This window comes from Spodoptera frugiperda, chromosome 5 (genome assembly GCF_023101765.2).
Source record: "Spodoptera frugiperda isolate SF20-4 chromosome 5, AGI-APGP_CSIRO_Sfru_2.0, whole genome shotgun sequence".
Lineage (NCBI taxonomy): Eukaryota > Metazoa > Arthropoda > Insecta > Lepidoptera > Noctuidae > Spodoptera > Spodoptera frugiperda.
In genome coordinates this window covers 10,021,407-10,040,924 of record NC_064216.1, presented here as the reverse complement: position 1 = coordinate 10,040,924, position 19,518 = coordinate 10,021,407, and the positions used below count along the sequence as shown (strand labels likewise).

Sequence of the window (19,518 nt, the reverse complement as noted above, 5' to 3'; positions counted from 1 at the left end):
TGACTTTTATGCCATATGTATATTCGTTTAAAGAAGATTCTGCCAAGTGTGTTATGCCAAACAAATTTCGAAGCATTAATATTCTGCCAGATAGAGGGAACCCGTCTAAAATATGACATTCGTTACATCACTCTACACTCTACACACACTACACTATTTCACTTAGTCACTTAATCGTGTCAAAAAACAGCTCAATCGAAACAAATTCTACTAGTTTGGACTATATCCACACACACAAAGCTTGACAAGGATACTAAATAGAAGCGCAATTACTACAAGTAGGATTACGGCGCGTGCGACCAACGATAATGTTGTATAGGTACATAGTGAGTGAGACACTGGTCTGGAATGTTATTATCATTTATTTTAACTTGTAATTACCAAAACTACGATGACAATGAATTAGCTAATCTTACTGGTAAATAGTTAGGTAGGTGGCCATGTTAAAGTTAAATAGAGACATTCCAATATTTCAATATAAATAGAACTAACACATTTTGAACAGTCACAATAATATGTTGTGTATCACTTCCGTTAACCTAATATATTCAATCAAATAGAACAGATCTGTCTATACCTTTGACATAGAAATACTCGTATAATAATATTGAAACTGATATAATAATTATTGTGATACTGGTGGAGACGTCTATACATCTGGAATGCATATTGCACACACTTCTGCTTGGCGTCGGTGTTTCTTTCGTAATAACCTTGCTCAGATAAATAATAGCAATCACAAAAAAGTCCTTAATGATAAAATTAAATATCAATCAACAGATCATTGTTGGAATAGTGAAGTGAGCAGTACAAGGAGAGAGAGCAGCAGCACAGGCTGGGCCAGCGCATGCGCGGCGCCGCTGCAGGCGTGTCTGCCGGGGCCGATGCAGGCGGCGTACGCCATGAGGTGCGGCAGCTGGCTCTGCTCGTACAGCCCCGTGAACATGGAGTGGTGCGGCCCGCGCGCGAACACCGCCACGTCGTCCCCGCCGTGCGTCTCCGAGTCCCGTGGCACATCTACGTGTGCACGCCACTCTAATTTTTCTGTAAAACAATACCGGTCAGTGAATTAGGTTGAAAACTTTCCTGTTTCCTTGAGTTTGTAGTCAAATAAGATAAAAAATAAAAGCATTAAAATTAGGATAAATATTTAACGCTGAATTCTGGCACAAAATACAGAAACGCATTTTGCTAATTAAATAGATGTGACTCACCGTATTCGTTCTCAGCGGTGACATCGGGGCGTATACCGTTCACATGTGGACGGAAGCCGGGCCCGTTGGTGTACGACAGCGTCATGTAAGGCACTCCGTCCAGGTCCAAGTCTCTGGAAGGGCCGAGGATGTCATGTCCACGGGCCGAGTATCCATTGTAAGCCATGACGTGGGCGTGGTCTGCTGTGACCACAATGAGCGAGTCGTCCTCGGAGAGCAGCTCGGCGGCGCGCGCGACGGCCTTGTCCATCTCCAGCGTCTCGTCCAGCGCTAGCTCTGCGAAGTTGTCGTGGTGCGCGTGGTCGATGCGACCGCCTTCCACAAACAAGAAGAAGCCCTTCTCGTTTCTACTAAGGGACTGGATTGCTATCTCCGTCATTTCGGTTAGAGTAGGATCTCTAGCTGAGTTTGATTGCATGTGATATGGCAAGTGAGATCTATGAAATAAACCCAAAATGTACTCCGGCAGATCATCTTTGAGACTCATTAGCTGTTCACGATTCCAAACGTATTTGTGGCTGACTCCTCGATCTTCCTTATCTTTGTTCCATTCATTAATCAAATGGCGGTTGTCCGTCCGTCTGCCATACCTTTGCTCGTCGTCGAGGACATTGTCGGGCACAAAATTGCGTCGTCCTCCGCCTAGTATTACCTGAGGGCACACAGAAATCATTTTAATCGTAATTTTAACTAACCCATTGTTGAACAAATATTGTTTCTGATAGATATTTTACAATCTCTAAGTCAAAATTCTAGATAAAGTTCTTGATGACAGTTATGTGAAATAACAATTTATTTATAAAATCTACCTTAAAATTAAAAAAAAAACTGCTTCAACCTCTCTCTTTTTTTGAAGTTGGTTAATTATAATTGCCAGACAAACATACGTAGGTATAGATCAAAGCCAACCCATCAGTTACAGGCCAACAGACAACGAGCGGCCGGTCGGGCAACACCATACTCAAGCCAAGCCTATAAAGTACTAGAAAATGTACAAAGCGAGCTACTGACCTTGAACTTGTTGCCCGGGTGGTTGTGCACCAGCTGGTACGCGATGTCGGGGCAGCGCTCGGGGTCGGAGCCGGTCAGCGCCACGCTGAGGTCGTACTCCCAGGTGCGGTTGGCGATCTTGGCGTACACGCCGGCGGGCGACGCGTGCGTGACGCGCGTCGTGGTCACGATCCCTGCACACAACGCAACCACTCGTTACTACAGCACACGCCGGCCCCGCGTGGCGGCTGTGTCACGCTGTGTGCTGTGTACACGTACCGACGTCGCGGCCGTCGGCCAGCGCCCACTCGGCGATGGACTCCACGTGTCGGCCGGCGTCGGTGGACGCCTCGCAGTCGCCGCGCGCCACCTCCGCGTTCAGGCCGATGACTCCGTTGTTGGTCTTCACACCGCACAAGTACGCGGTGGCAGTGCACGCCGAGTCTGGCACTTGCGCGTTGACACAGTATGTCTGCAATGGGACGACATCATGCACTATGCACATCTTTAATGTTTCAAATATAAATTAGTTCTATATTATCTAAATCTAAACTTCTAACTAATATTACAAAGAGTTAATATTTTTTTGTTTGTTTGTTTGTAAGGTAAACGCAGCTATTAACGACCCATCGAAAATCTGCAGTTATTACCGACCTATAAAAGTTATTCGAAATATTTACGTTTCCAGAACTATTCTAGCATAGGTAGGCAAAGTTACACACGCGTTTATTCCTTGAGCATCGTATATTTTTACGTTACTGTGAGTAGCTGTGCAGAAAATAGATAAAATACGTCATTTACTACGGGGCAGCGTGGACGCAGGACATGGCGTACTGTTCCCTTGTTCTTTCAAGTAAGTACGTGACTTTTCTATTTAAGACATTTATACAAACAAATGACGTCTATACTTTATCTTATATTACTAAATGTATTCATTTAAGTATCAACTTTTGATTTCTTACGACATTTTATTAATAAAAAGTAATTTAAAACGATAAAACTTTAAATTAAAACGGGACGGTGTTAGCTTCATCAGTTTTAGTCGTGGCAGCTATCAACGACCCATAAGTCGGCAATGGCAGCAACGTAACTTTTAATTTTATTTTTCTTTTATGTTATTTTATCACACTAACACAAGTATTTTTAAGAACCAGTTTAAATCTAAGCTATCAGTCTTTATAAAAATCTATTAGCGACTAAACTTTTTTGTCTAGTTTTTACCTTTTAGCGTTGTCAATTTAACCAAAGTTATGATATTTTTCGAGGATTGATATTGAATAGTTACAGTACAAAATTATTGTTTTTGTGTTTAAAACAGTGTGCATTTGTTCATATTTTTTGTTACATTAATCGACTATAATCTAGTTTTTACTCCGAAGGTCCATTGAATTTAAATAACCATTTTTTTATGAGTCGGTAATACAATTTATGTTTATACTTACATACTTTATTACCGATCCATAAGGGTCGGCAATACCAACTATAAGATGCTATTACCGATCGTATATAGATTAATTAATTTCTCACCTACTTTTATAACATAATAGGTACCTATTAATCAATGCTACTTCTAGGCTAAAGCAACATAAAACATACAATTATATTTTTTTTCCAGAAGTATGGAGCCACAAAAGCAGCAAAGTGTCGCGTGCTTTGTAACAGTGAGTTAGAAAATGAATCTACAAAAGGGCATGAACATTCTAATAGTACCTACTTTAATTAATGATAGAGATTCTTTTGAAACAGAAACTACCGTACGTCTGTTAGAGTCAGACTCTGCATGAGAGCTTGCAGAGTCACAACACATTTCAAAGTTTATAATTATTTAGCTCATAAGTTACTAAGAAGTACCAATTTGTTTTATTAAAAATACGAATTAGTATTTGCATTTTTATTTTGTTGTATTTTATTAAGACGGTAATCATCATCACTAGCTTATATACATGCCATTACTGGAAAAAGGCCTCCTATCATACACGATCGGGAATAGCTGCATAAAAATCGTTAATAGCTTCACAGCCGTTTTTATGGGTCGGTAATAGCAACAATCGACTAAGTCACATTATAAATTATTTTTTACAAGATAATCCTCTATTTAAATCTATTTGATTCAGTAAATACATATTTTATACATAACACTAGCATATAAAATGAAACTATTAGTTTTTAGAGGAACCAGTGTACTAAAAAATATGGTTGATTTTAAAATTGTCTTAGGGGGGTCGTTAATACCTGCGTTTACCTTAATGAAATTATTAACCAATATGTGTCATTACATTGCTATTGTATTAGCCAATAAATAAGTACGATCATGTACTATAACTGAAGGTAAATATACATGTGTAATTTAAGGTAGTAGGTACCTATTTCTTGAATTCTTTGGCGAGATAGATTTTAATCAGGATATATCAGGATTTCCGCGGGTGAAACCTCGGGGCGCAGCTAGTAATAAATAAAGCTGAAGAGTTTGTCCAAACCATTGGACGCACTCGTTTCAGAAACTACTGGTTGGATTTGAGAAATATTTTTTGTTGGATATTCCATCTATCGAGGATGGCTATAAAATATGTCACATTCAATAAACTTAAATTATATCATAAAACCAACCTTAGTCAATCCAACGGTGGGGAATGTTTCAAAATGCAGTTTATCCTCCTCGCCGGTGTGCCCGCGGCGCTGGCCGAGCAGCGTCCGCGCGGCGGCGAGCGTGGGCACGGACATGCCGTCGCCCAGGAACATGACCACGTTGCGCGCTTTCTTCACGCTCTCCTTGTGCGCCAGCCGGGCATTGATTGCAGCCTGCGCTTCTTGGGCCCAGTAGTTGGCTGAGGTCTCGGCACGGTTCACAACGGTGTCAGCTCTGCTGCCGGGGTCCGCGGGGTGGTACCGGTCCCCGCGGACACACGCCGCCACCACCACGGCGGCCACTAGGTAAGTCAGTAGCGACCTCATAGCGATCCATACAACTGAACTATATGTGCGAGTTGCTGTGGACAGTGCTTTTATAATATTAATTATTGATGAATTATCTAATCTTAACAAACTTTTAATCCCTATTAATTTAATTCAAATACCAGATATGTAATTAGGTACACAGATAGTTTAAACTAAAACACTGTTAGTGTGCGTCTCCGCATAGATAATGCAGACACGCGTCCCGTGTGTGAGCGCGTGCGCAGTCTGCCACCACTCGCCGCTCGGACTCTGTGCAGGCTGCACAGTGCGCGCACGGGCTCGCACTGCCACTGGTGGGTGAGGAGTCGGTGCCACGAGCACAGAACTCTTTCTTTATTAGGAAATTTCAGTGCTAGATTGGCCCCAGCCTGTATAATAAAATTAATAAAAACCTTAATCTTCATCCATATAGTAGCCATAGCACCAAAAATGTGTTAAAAATACAAAACTATGAAGATATTTAAAGCTTGTTCGTTGTTTTAAAGTAAATAATTAAAAAAATATAGATACTAATAATAATAAGACAACAGTAGTAATCTAATAAAAAATAATCTAGAGTATTGTTGTTTCCAATCTGTGGTTTTCATCAATATCCAATTTATGGCGAATAATTAAAATCTTATAATTACTAATGCTTTCAAATTATACTTAAAACTACATTTCCCGTGAACGTGAATCACATTGCTGCGTACACCAGCACTGCACGTACACTACACCTTACACAGAAATACATCAAGCAGTAAGTAACAACTAGTTCATAGTTTTAGTGGCACGGTGTGACTATACTTGTGCGAATCCATTGCACATTGTACGCACGCCATTCTCAAACAGTTTTTTTTTTATTTTATTTTATTTATTTATTTGGTTCACCAACGACTGTTTACACTAACAATACACATAAAGCTTTTTTAATACATAAGTAGCAGTGTAACACTCACTTATAGGTAAACACCACATGCACATAACAAAACTTATTTCTAGTAATCTATCTTAAACTATGTAACTATATCTAATTTTGTAACAAAATGACAAATACTTACAGTTTGCTGCTGTGTAAGTACAACGTACGACGTGATTTACATGTATCGTAGTCCGTGCCTTCGTTGTTAATGTTATTGTTTGTATCGTCCACCTGGATCGTACACTCAGATTATCAAAGTACCATTGCGAAACAAGTGGTGTTCTACCACAGGTTCTACTAACTGTAACCATAGTCTATCAAAGGAACTGACACCTAAGGTACAGGCTCGCCCCAGTTTACATGTTAGCATTCAGAAACTGTGTACCGAAATGTTTTGTAATAATACCTAAACACTTTTTTGTTTCTATTTTATTGGGATAATCTGTAATAGAATACCTACTTGGTATATATTGTGTTTTAATCAATCATGTTACGTAGAAGCTGTGCCACCTCCTTCTTGGTTAGCTTTTGCAGATGTTTTTTTAAAGCGACCGGCTCGACCGCAGTAATACCACGGCCACATAGAAAGCTGGCGTGAATATCGCTTTTTTTTGAGGGAGAAAATCATCCAATGACTTGTCCCGCCTTGGGCCAAGCGAGAGGGAGTGGCGGAGTGTCAGACTCTTTCTGCTGCTATGCATGCTAAAAACCACCCCGTTCCTACTCCTGCTTTTCGAGCTTGAGCCCCGGTAAACCCGCTAGATAGTCCGCAGCTCCGGATCAGGCATCAGTCCTACTGGGCCCCATCTGTGGTGGTCTAATGGCTCTTTGAGGCGCGCCACGCGATAACGATAACGATCACGAGTCCCGACGCCCGGAGTGTCTCTCGCGACGCCTGGGGAGTAGGAAGTTCGTTCCCTCACGCGCCCCGCCTCCTCCTTAACTAGCATGACTGCTTTGCAGTAGGACGAGAAGGCATCCCAGTCCCCCTCGCTCCGCACCATGGCTTGTACTAATGCCGGACGCGAGAGGTCGCTGTCGCCGACCACATCCCTGAGGACACGGCGGTGCTCAGCCCATGCAGGGCAGACCGCCACCGTATGTTCCACTGTGTCCTCCGGGCGGTCCTCGCAGTGATGACACCCGGGCGTTTCCTCCCGCCCAATCAGAAACAGGAACCTACCGAAACTCCCATGTCCGGTAAGCACCTGCGTCAGGCGGTAGGTGAAGACGCCGTGGCGTCTCTCTAGCCACTCCTCAAAGACTTACCGCTGCAATGACAGCGAGCCCAGCCGTGAATACCGCTTGCGTTGCGTATAGTCGTGTGAGTTAGGTTACGGTTACGGATTTATTTATTTATTATGTTAACATGGTTTTACACCAATTACATTATGTATGTATACAATTAATTAACACATACAAACAGAAATAATGCGGTTATAATACTAGAAGAGAGCAATAAAATAAAACAAAAGCAAAACATTGACACACACTCTTACAGGCTTTTACTAAACCTTAGGCAAACATTTTAATAGCATTCGAACAACGTAACAAGTAACTGGGGCTCCGGCTCAAAGCAGGAGAAGGAACGGGGTGGTTTTTAGTCAGTAATAGTGTGACAGGCAGTTACGTGAGTAAGCCGATAACATAATGACTAATTCAGTATGTCTCACGAAAGGTATGATTAACCAGGCAAACACCATCGGCATAGTCGACGTAATGTACGACGTTGGATAGTCCCCATTATCGGACGCTATCCCGCGGCGCCCTCTACCACAGGCTCCAAGCAATGTTCCGGGCGGGCTCGCGGGCCGGCGCTGCGGGTACCGCCGTGTAGCCCGAGACGAGGCCGGCATGTTACCCGACAACAATATTGTAGGGTAACGCATACTTAGCTATATGACAAGCTAAGTTGGGTAAATAGCGGGCGAGAGCGCGGAAGAAGGCAATGTTCACAGCAGCTCGTGGGTACAGCAGCGTCCCGAGGTGGTGTCCGCTGTGCGGCGTCCGAACTATGACCCCCGCCACCTATTGCACCTGTAAACATTATACGTTTAGGAAACGCTGACGTCAGCTCATGGTAGACACACAACGGAAATATTAATTTCTTCCTCTTTATGTTGTTCCCCTTATATTATTTTAATCTTGTTATGTATTTATTTGTTTCACATCGTCTTAAGCTAAAAGTGTTATATCGATGGGTCCTACGTATATGGGCAAAACTAACAATTTAGCCATTTTGTGTTTTTAATGGTAAACGCATCTTAAAGATGTAATTAATTATGTGAGCTATTAAAAAAAGAGATTTCTGCATAGAAACATGATTTTTTATTACAGTATAACGGCATATGTAACATGAGTTTTAACGTACAAGGTCCTAAGAGTAGTTCGAGACTTATACGTGGGGAGTTCCCGCGCGCTTGTGTCGTAGTTTGGACCAATCGGCCGGTTTGACCCTTATACGTTGAACGGAGCAACGGCGTTGATGTGATGAATACAAAAATTTAAATTTTGTGGTTTGATTAACTATTGTTTTCTAAATAAATTATCTGAAATATCACGAATTTTTAGGATGAACGGCCAATTTGCCCAAAAATTGGCCGTTTTACGTGTTTTATTCTAAAAAAATACACTTACACACTTTCAAATTTACAGTATTTTTAAATTTTTGCCCTGTTAATGTGTATATTATTAACTTTATTTAACTTACTTTGTTTACAATATTACGCTCTATTGATTTATTTTGTCTGCAGCTCTTTTGCCTCTTTTGGAGCCAGTGAGATTTTCACAAATTGCAGTTTAAGTCTGCTCAATGTTATATTTTAAAATGATTCACTTCAACAAGAATCAAAATGATACATAAGAAAATTCTACTTTGCTGGACTCTGATAATATGTTAATTTGTAAGAGTCAACTACCTCAACCCAATGAAAGGTGTACCCACAGTGACATCATGAAAATAAACAACTCAGATTTACACTCAAACTGTGTTTTAGTACCAGAAAGAAATGATAACAATTATGAGCCCATAGCTTCACACACATAATAATCTGTCACACATGGCACATAGCTCTTAGTTCATCAATCATAATAACACATAATAATCTGTCAAGCGAAAAAGTTTTTGAATCTTAAATCGAACATCATAGTGAAGAATTCAGTAAAAATACAGATCTGTTGTCTAATTACCTAATTACGATATGCGCGATGTTGATAATGCGACCCCAATGCCATCGTCAAATCATAGTTCTTTCGGTGAAGAAGAACCTATTCCTCGACATTAGGAGCCATCAATATTGTGTATTTTTTTATGATCCATTTAATTGTTTTTTATTTAGTACACATATCTAGTCTATTTATTTTTTGTCTTATTTTCGACGCACCGTCCGTGAGTCACCGCAGGGTGTGGCAAGGTGCCGCAAACCAGCGTCGAGTGTCACCGCTAGACATAATGCTGAGGTGGAGGCCCGTCCGGCATACACATGCTCGGAGTTTTGTACTAAATTATTGTTATTTAAAATTTTGTAATGTTTATCTTTGTATTATTATTTTGACTGCACCACTGTGCACGTAATGTGCCGAATAAATGCTTTATCTTTCTTTCAATATTTCCTGCAGATACTCTTCAACATATCGAAGGCTTTTTCGAAGTCAACAAAGGCTAGACAGATCTTCCTCCGCCATTCTGATACCTGTTCGATACGGAGAGTGTTGATCTGATCGGTGCACGAACGACTCGGCCGGAAATCAGTTCTTTTTTATGTAGTAAACGAACAGACGGATCACAAGACCACCTATGGCATCCAATGCTTCCTCTCTGGCACCAAATACTTCCCTCAATAAGTACGACCGGTGTCAGTTGGCAGCGACCTTTGGTGAAGACATATTGCAGATGGTGGAAGATGGGGTTTTCATTACACGTCAAAATTATTATAAAAAAAAAAACTAGATGAGGTCAGCATTTCCTAACGGACTACTCGGAGAAGAAATGTCGAAACTAACTCATTGTCATTGTCTTTTTGAAATTGATGTGTAAGAACACAGGTTATATTCTTAAGTCCTAATGCCTAATTACTACGTCACACGTAGAAGGCGGTGGAGAGGTCACAGTTATCTCGTCTACTGAACTCTGGTCATGTGGAGCGGCAGTAGGTGGGCTGTCTTCATTGACTGCCCATTCATGTGATGAATATTCCTTGGTCTCAGGTTGCAGCATGCAAGTATGGGCAGCAAGGTCGCCAATACAAATATAATTAGAGAATAAATAACATTGGAGTCATAAGGTTCAAATTTCTTCAAGTCATGCCGCTTCAACTCGTCAATATTTTGCTTGATTGAGGTGAACAGGTCCATGGTGTACAGGCGTGAAAGTGTAAGGTAGGGATATGTTCATGGCCTTTTGAGGAAAGAGCTACACCAGTTTGAGCGGACCCGTGCTGATGGCAGTACGCATGTATCGGTTTACAATCAGCTCAATTAACGGATGCAGCTGACTGATCCGACGAACAATACCTACCAACAGAACATTTGGGTGGGTCGCACCAATAATCAAACTGTCAGAACTAGAATTCTCTTCTCGCAAGCTCCGTAATCTTAAATTTTACATTCATATAAAACCGTCATTTTTATCCTTTGAGTAGGGAACTTAAAGAAAACGCCAGTTTCATTATAATTGTAATTATTTAATTGTCTTTTATGAATTTTATTTTACCTGTGGCGACACTGACAAGTGACAAGTGACAGATGACAGAAGACTATCTACGAGCCAATCAACGGATGACGTCATAAATATCCTGCATCGCACATATGAAGTTTACATGCGAATTAACATGGATAGAAAATCCCAACGAACAACAGTTGGGCAGAAAGCCCGCCAGGCTGAACACCTCGCCTGGTCGGAGGATCCCCCTTTTCTTAGGGAACTTTACTCTCTGTTCCCTAAATACCAAATAATTAAATTCTAGCAATAGTCTAATTTTTTCTAAGCCTGGTCCCATTATGTAGGCCTACTTGTATTATAATATAATTACTATTTATTAAATTAAATAATCACAGCATACACTAATGTTAAAGATCATTGTTGGAATAGTGAAGTGAGCAGTACAAGGAGAGAGAGCAGCAGCACAGGCTGGGCCAGCGCATGCGCGGCGCCGCTGCAGGCGTGTCTGCCGGGGCCGATGCAGGCGGCGTACGCCATGAGGTGCGGCAGCTGGCTCTGCTCGTACAGCCCCGTGAACATGGAGTGGTGCGGCCCGCGCGCGAACACCGCCACGTCGTCCCCGCCGTGCGTCTCGTCTATCAGCGGAACATCTACGTGAGCCAACCATTCGTCTTCTCCTGTAAATCAAATTGGTATCGTCAACACAAGTTAGCTATTTTTTTACCTGGTAACCCTGGTACACCCGTAAGCACCAGCATGATTAAGTCATCGTTTGAATCATGTGTTTGTAATGAGATGGAGGAAATTGTACATACAGTAAACTATTTTCAAATTCAAATTTTCATTTGCAATAAAATGCTTGCAAAGTCAAAGTCAAAATTATTTATTTCAATTAGACCAGGAAGGCACTTTTGAACGTCAAAGCAAATATAATAATATTAATAACGTCAGTCTGTCGGTCAGTCCTCTAATGAAGCTATTTGCTCGTTCCAAAGTGTAGATTCCTATGGAGAAGAACGAGCAAGAAACTCCATAGTTTACTCTTTTCCAATCAGATTCACAATACAATTCATGATTACATTGTTTCGATTGCTTCAACTATGTGAGAACAATGTAAAACTAATATTTAGTCAAAGTGATAGAAAAAGAAAATAACCCTGAGGACAACAAACTTAATGCAGTCTGGAGCTGACCAGTCCCAATTGACAGCGCCCGTTCACGAACATGACACGTACACCAGCACCGCCCAACTCAACTTTGAGTGAGCATGACAACTCCAAGCTGACACAAATGCATTCTACTAGTCTAATACAGTTTTAGCTAATTACAGGGCTCTCACATTTACAATGATTGTATCTAATTTAACAGAACAAATTGAAATAACATAGTTTTATTATTACATTATTGGAATTACTTTATTTTTTCGTTACCCTGTGGAGCTGAACCAGCCTGCCTCCAAGCATTTTTATCCTCTATATAATCATTCAATTTGTAGTATGACAATCTACACATCGTTTTTTTAATACATAATTTAAATTGTCTTTCATTTAGGTGTTTTATTTCCTCTGGAATTTTGTTATAACATTTAACACCGAATCCCATGAACGACTTACTTATTTTTGTCAATCTAAAGAATGGCTGGCTCAATCTATCCTTATGTCTAGTTTCATAATTGTGTCTGTCAGACACTTTGTCAAACAAGTTTAGATTTTTCCTAACGTACATAATGTTTTCATAGACAAATTGACATGGAACGGTCATAATATTGATCTCCTTAAACTTTTCCCTGAGAGATTCGCGACGACCAAGATTGTAGATAGCTCTGACGGCGCGCTTTTGTAAAATAAAAATAGACTCAATGTCAGCAGCATGTCCCCACAGCAAAATGCCATACGACATGATGCTATGGAAGTAACCGAAGTACACTAGTCTTGCCGTGTCTATGTCGGTTAACTGTCGGATTTTCCAGACAGCATAAGCTGCAGAGCTTAATCGTACCGCTAGAGATGGAATGTGAGGACCCCATTGCAATTTGTCGTCTACGGTGATTCCCAGGAAAGTAGTCTCTTTTACAAATTCTAATTTCTCACTATTCAATAATTAAAATATATCACATTTATTAATTTTAACATTTGGCAAAACAAATCTAATAAATTTTGCCTTTTTATCGTTTAAGACTAAGTTATTGACTGTAAAGCAATTTTGAACCTTCATTAGAGCATCATTTACGTCGTCATAATTATTTGTTCGTCTGTTTATTTTAAAAACTAGTGATGTGTCATCAGCAAATAATACCATTTGAGGTTCATTTTTGAATAAATGGGGCAAGTTATTTATACAAAAATAGGAATGGACCTAGTATTGATCCCTGAGGTACACCCATAGATACGCTAGCCCCATGTGAGTTTACTTTGTTTATTTGAACTTTAAGTTGCCTATCCTGAAGGTATGACTTCAATAGATTTAGCGATACCCCTCGATTGCCGTAGTGTTCTAGCTTCAGCAACAAAGTCCCATGCTCAACACAGTCAAATGCCTTCGAAAGGTCACAAAATATTCCGATAGCGTCCTGTGCTTCTTCCCACGAGGCGAAAATCCGTTTAATCAGAGCTACCCCCGCGTCAGTAGTAGAGCGTCCTTTGGTAAACCCGCATTGTTGATCATGAAAGATAGAATTCATGTTAAAGTGACGCAGTTAAGTTGTCCAAAGTGCAAAAATCTTTCATGGGATTTTGTGTTAAATGTTATAATAAACTACCAACTACCATACTGAATCTGAACGAGAAAAAAATTTAATCTTGTATAAAGCGTGAACTGTGTAAACAGGCATATTATAAACTGTCAGATTATATTGAAGATAAAAATGCGTGGCAGCATGTTGGTCCGGCTCCACTGGACACTCGCTCACACTAGACAATGCTCTAATACGATCACTAGTTACACGTTAACTTAAAGTATTAATTTATTCCAGTGTAGTCTAGGGGTCCTGTGGCATCAAGCAGTTATTTTTTGGTTTGAAAAATTAAATTAAAGATTATTTTTTATTTGTATAGAAGCATTATTTCAAAATTGTAAGTGTACATAATATGTGGGCACTATGTTTGAAACAACCCGCTATTTTATTTTATATTCTTTACAAATTGGTTTTATTGTCCCATAGTTTTGACGTCGTATTGTCGTTACATTGTTCCTACATATATATACAATAGGTAAATGATCAAATAATGTATCAGAGATATTGTAAAAATCATTTTTTGAAAAGAGTAACGATGGAGTTTCTTGCTCGTTCTTCTCCATTCGAAGCAACACTTTGGAACGAGCCTAGCTTCCTGACAGACCGACTGACGGACAATTCAATTTGACGTTTCAAAAGTGCCTTATTTAGGATTAATTGAAATAAATGCTTTGACTTTGACTTTGCAGCATTTGAGTAAGTATCAGTTTTTCAAATACTTTAGTGAGTACTGGTAAAATAGAGACCGGCCTATAGTTATTAGGTTCTGCACTATCACCGGATTTAAATAATGGAACTACTTTACTATGTTTCATTAAAAAACAAAACTCCTTGATCTACACTTTTGTTAAAAATTAAAGCTAGATGAGGCGCTATAGTCTCTATAAAAGACCTACATATCCTAACCGACATTCCCCAGAGATCTTCAGTCGACTTAACTTTAATATCTTTAAATGCTTTGATGACTGCTTGTGGGTTTGTGTATTGAAATCGGAAATCAGAAGTGCATTCTTGCTAAACATAGATACTTACTGAAATCGTCTTCAGCGGTGACATCGGGGCGTATACCGTTCATATGCGAACGGAAGCCGGGCCCGTTGGTGTACGACAGCGTCATGTAAGGCACTCCGTCCAGGTCTAAGTCTCTGGAAGGGCCGAGGATGTCATGTCCACGGGCCGAGTATCCATTGTAAGCCATGACGTGGGAGTGGTCTGCTGTGACCACAATGAGCGAGTCGTCCTCGGAGAGCAGCTCGGCGGCGCGCGCGACGGCCTTGTCCATCTCCAGCGTCTCGTCCAGCGCTAGCTCTACCCAGTTGCGATGGTGCGCGTGGTCGATACGACCGCCTTCCACGAACAGGAAAAAACCTTTCTCGTTTCTACTTAGCGACTTGATTGCTATCTCAGTTAGCTCAGTCAACGTGGGCTCAGTATTAGGATCTGCCTGCATGTTGTACTGAAGATGATTACTTTCGAAAAGTCCTAAAAGGTACTCAGGAAGATCATCTTTAAGACTCATCAGCTGCTCACGATTCCAAACATATTTATGAGTAACTTTACGATCTTCCTTGTCTTGTGCCCATTCTTCGATGAGGTTGCGGGTGTCTGTTCGGTTTCCATATACTCCTTCTTCGTCTTTCACATCATTTGGCAAAAAGTTTAGTCTTCCTCCGCCTAAAATAACCTAAAAATGTCATGCAGACCTTAATATAATAAAACCTATAATTCCCGTACAAGTTATTGCACCCTTTCAGATCTGGAAGGTGCATGGCAGATTTTGAATATGATAAAGTAATCCAGATTTCACATGTTTGTTACTCACACATCATATTAAGACTTCCATACACTATAATAAATAAATCAATGAATGGAACCTTGAGTTTATTCCCGGGGTGCTTATGCACGAGCTGCAGTGCGATATCCGGGCACTTGTCCGTGTCGAAGCCATCGTTCTCCACCGCCTGGTTGTGCTCCCAGTTGCGGTCCGCCACCTTGGCGTACACGCCGGCCGGCGACGCGTGCGTGATGCGCGTCGTCGTCACGATACCTAAACACAAGCCAACACTTTCGAATGCCTGACAACATATGAAATTGAAGAACATGGGTACAACGAAATACACACAAATCTCTTTCAAACACTAAACATGCCAGTGCGACGCTAGAAATGTTTAGCTATCGTCAATCTATATGCAAATGACTGCATAGTTGGTGCGGTGGCTTGGCAACCGGCTGCCGCGCAACGTGTTGCGGGTTCGATTCCCGCACGGAGCAACTCTTTGTGTGATCCACAAATTGTTGTTTCGAGTCTGGGTATCATGTGTATGTGAACTTGTATGTTTGTAAACGCACCCACGACACAGGAGAAAATCCTAGTGTGAGGCAACGTTTTTTAAAAAAAAAAAATAACAATCTGACAACAAAAAATGTATTCACTATACTCATTTGCTTTTACATTATTGTGACCCAAACGCAACGGTTGGGTTAAATAAGTTAACATTTACCTGTCAAACTGGCTCATAGGACAATGCGCGCTACTGCTCATTACCAGCGAGTACACTGACATGGTACCGTTTGTTTGTTTCACTCACCAGCGTCGCGGCCGTCGGCCAGCGCCCACTCGGCGATGGACTCCACGTGTCGGCTGGTGTCGGTGGACGCCTCGCAGCCTTTCCGTGGCACCTCCGCATTCACTCCAATAGCTCCGTAAGTTGTTTTGACACCACATAAGTACGCAGTAGCAGTGCACGCGGAGTCTGGGATCTGAGCGTTCACGCAATACGTCTGGAACGACCACAATACGAGTTATAAGTATCGTACAAATTTTTTAACGAAAGCAATTTTTCTTACGAAATATATTAATTTAATGAAATTATAAAACGAGTTTTATACAACAAACGGGTTACGAAGTAACTTTACCCGCCAATCTTCTGATAATTATAATCATTAACAATGTCACAGTACAAATAATGTTAGCTTGTATACAACATTTCACTTTGGGTTAACACATCAACTTCACCTGTCCGGATATTAGATACTGCCAGCTCATTCTAAGCTGGAATATCGGCTAAGTAGTAATCTTTTGATTTATGAAATGCTTTCACGTATCACTATTAAATTTATGTTTTTGTTTAATCACTGAAGCTTTAATTTTAAATATGGCTGTTTTTTTGTAGAAACCAACCTTAGTCAATCCAACGGTGGGGAATGTTTCAAAATGCAGTTTATCCTCCTCGCCGGTGTGCCCGCGGCGCTGGCCGAGCAGCGTCCGCGCGGCGGCGAGCGTGGGCACGGACATGCCGTCGCCCAGGAACATGACCACGTTGCGCGCCTTCTTCACGCTCTCCTTGTGCGCCAGCCGGGCATTGATTGCAGCCTGCGCTTCTTGGGCCCAGTAGTTGGCTGAGGTCTCGGCACGGTTCACAACGGTGTCAGCTCTGCTGCCGGGGTCCGCGGGGTGGTACCGGTCCCCGCGGACACACGCCGCCACCACCACGGCGGCCACTAGGTAAGTCAGTAGCGACCTCATAGCGATCCATACAACTGAACTATATGTCTGACTCGACAGTGCTTTTATCCCAATCGTTTTCGAATAAAGATATCTAATCATAAACATATTATTAAACATAATTTAATCAACTACGAGATAGTACCTACATAATCATTCTTCAATACATTTTTTTGCTATTAACCATTTTCATTAAATTTTGGCAGTGTGCTAGTAAGCGCGGTGTTTAATTCTTATTTGAAAGTAATTCTTCACTTAGGAACCGAGGAACTTCGAGCATCATGAGATGCCAGATACCAACAGTATCGTTCATTTTTTTCATTCACTAAGCCCCACGACATGCCAGGGCATTATTATTGGTGGCCCCGTACAATGAGCAGGGTGGTAGTCGCATGTCTTCCCCCCATAACACTTGATGGCACGATTATCCCAATTGGTCCTAATGTTAAGAATCTCGATCTGCATCTCGATGCTACGCTGAGCTGGCGAATTCAGGTCTCCAGTGTCAGCCAACGGATAACTGGTGCCTTGCGTAATTTGAACCAGCTCAGAAACTTCCTTCCACCCACGACCAAGGCAATGCTTGTGCAGTCCCACATCTTCCCCATAATCGACTATGGTGACGTGTGCTATTGCGATCTCAACTCGGACCTGCTCAACAAGCTTGATCATCTTATCAACATGTGCATTAAATTTGCCTTCAAACTGCGCCAGTACGATCATGTTCTGGGACCGAGTTGAAACGGATGCCCATCCGACACAAAAGAGCTCTCCGTGTCTTAACAATCGCTCTCTCTATCCTTCATTCTACCAGTCCTCCTTCATACCTAACTCCTTACTTTCAATATCGCTATTTGGGACACTCCAAAAATCTTCGCTCTTCTCATAATCTCTTTCTTCATAGTTACTTCACAGTTCCGATTCTGTACACTCCTCATTTCACATTCAGACTCCACGGTTGATGCGGTGGCTGGGCAACCGGCTGCCGCGCAACGTGTAGCGGGTTCGATTCCCGCACGGGGCAATTCTTTGTGTGATCCACAAATTGTTGTTTCGGGTCTGGGTGTCATGTGCATGTGAAATTGTGTCTGTAAACGCACCCACGACACCGGAGAAAATCCTAATGTGGGGCTTAAAAAATAAAAAAATAATAAAAACATCTATTCTTCTTTCTAACAAGCTGCCCTGGGAAATTCAGAAGTGTACCAGTAAGCAGGCGTTCAAAGTTGGAGTTCGTTAGCAGTCTTCATAAACTATCTTGTATGTAATAAGTATGTTATGTGATTGTGCGTATATTTTATTTTTATTTTATTTTATTTTAACATTTTCGGAAAACTTACAGCTAGAAGAAACAATAGAGAGACATAATATTACACTTGAAGGCCATTAACAAGTTTTCACAAATAGCTACAGTGTTAAAAAAAATATCGATTGGTGTCTGGACACATTGTAACACATGTGACTACAGAAAAAAAAATTAAAATAAAAAATTACTAACTAGACAACGCTTAAGACGAGTAACACTGGTATTAAACAAATCTAAGTCAACATCACGCGAGATTACATTGAAAGATTTGCCTGCTCTTAACATAAAAGAATTTTGCCTGTATGTCGTTCTAACTCGTGGGACATGAATAAGGGGGGGGGGGGTTCCTTAACAGTGTGATGTGTGTTACCAGTCCCAATTTACTGAGAAGCTCCGGACAATCCATCCCACTATTAGCTATTTTAAAGAGAGTAGCAATATCAGCTATACGCCTGCGCTCGTATAAAGGTAGCATATGAAATCTTTTACACCTGACAATGTAGTTGGAAGAATATTTACGGGTCTTAAATTGTAGAAATCTAAGGAAACGTTCCTGAACACGCTCAATCCTATCAATATATACGTTATAGTTTGGGTTCCATAATATAGTATTTTGTGTTTTAATATTTTTAAAATCAGCTGAAAGCCTCAAAATAAAGCCAAGTGCTTGGGTAGCCTTTTTTATGATATTATCAATATGCACGTCGAAAAGCAATTTCGAGTCAAATGTCACACCTAGGTCCCTCATAGCTTCAATTCTTTTGAGTTCCATATTGTTTAATTTATATTGGTAGCTTACAAAATTAGGTTTACGAGTAAAAGATAATACAAAACATTTAGATACATTGAGCTCTAGTTTGTTCTTCGCACAATAATTCAACAAGCAATCGAGATCTTGCTGAAGAGCGAGACAGTCACTAATGTCATTAATTCGAAACAAAATTTTCATATCATCTGCATATAGAATTATTTTTGCATTTTTAAAACACGATTCAATATCATTAATAAAAATTGTAAACAATAGGGGACCCAAAAGGGATCCCTGCGGAATACCGGAGGGAATAGAAGAAGGAACTGAGTTGTAACCGTTTAAGGCAACAATTTGACAACGATTTGAGATATAAGACGCAAACCATCTAAATAAGTTACCCCTGATGCCCAGACCAAGCAACTTTTGTAGCAGGATATCGTGGTCTATTCGATCAAATGCTTTACTGTAGTCTGTGTAGATCACATCGACTTGGGAGGGTTCA

General features: G+C 40.9%; 1 protein-coding gene across 3 annotated transcripts; it reads right to left on the bottom strand.

Annotated features, from left to right (window-relative positions):
- Positions 1 to 344: 344 nt before the first annotated feature.
- Positions 345 to 17,018, bottom strand: LOC118271569 (membrane-bound alkaline phosphatase). Of its 3 annotated transcripts, none has more exons than XM_050693639.1 (5): positions 16,636 to 17,018; positions 2,484 to 2,676; positions 2,226 to 2,398; positions 1,215 to 1,866; positions 345 to 1,044 (listed from the first exon to the last, which is right to left on the bottom strand). In XM_050693639.1, exons 1-5 carry the CDS (start codon positions 16,978 to 16,980, stop codon positions 782 to 784), a joined length of 1,626 nt encoding a protein of 541 aa, XP_050549596.1. In that variant the 5' UTR covers positions 16,981 to 17,018; the 3' UTR covers positions 345 to 781. The 3 variants fall into 3 exon arrangements, with proteins under 3 accessions (XP_050549596.1, XP_050549598.1, XP_035443527.2); XM_050693641.1 differs by lacking the exon at positions 16,636 to 17,018 and adding an exon at positions 4,812 to 5,192; XM_035587634.2 differs by lacking the exons at positions 345 to 1,044; positions 1,215 to 1,866; positions 2,226 to 2,398; positions 2,484 to 2,676 and adding exons at positions 10,722 to 11,397; positions 14,487 to 15,138; positions 15,329 to 15,501; positions 16,043 to 16,235 and having other exon boundaries at positions 16,636 to 17,017.
- Positions 17,019 to 19,518: the final 2,500 nt, after the last annotated feature.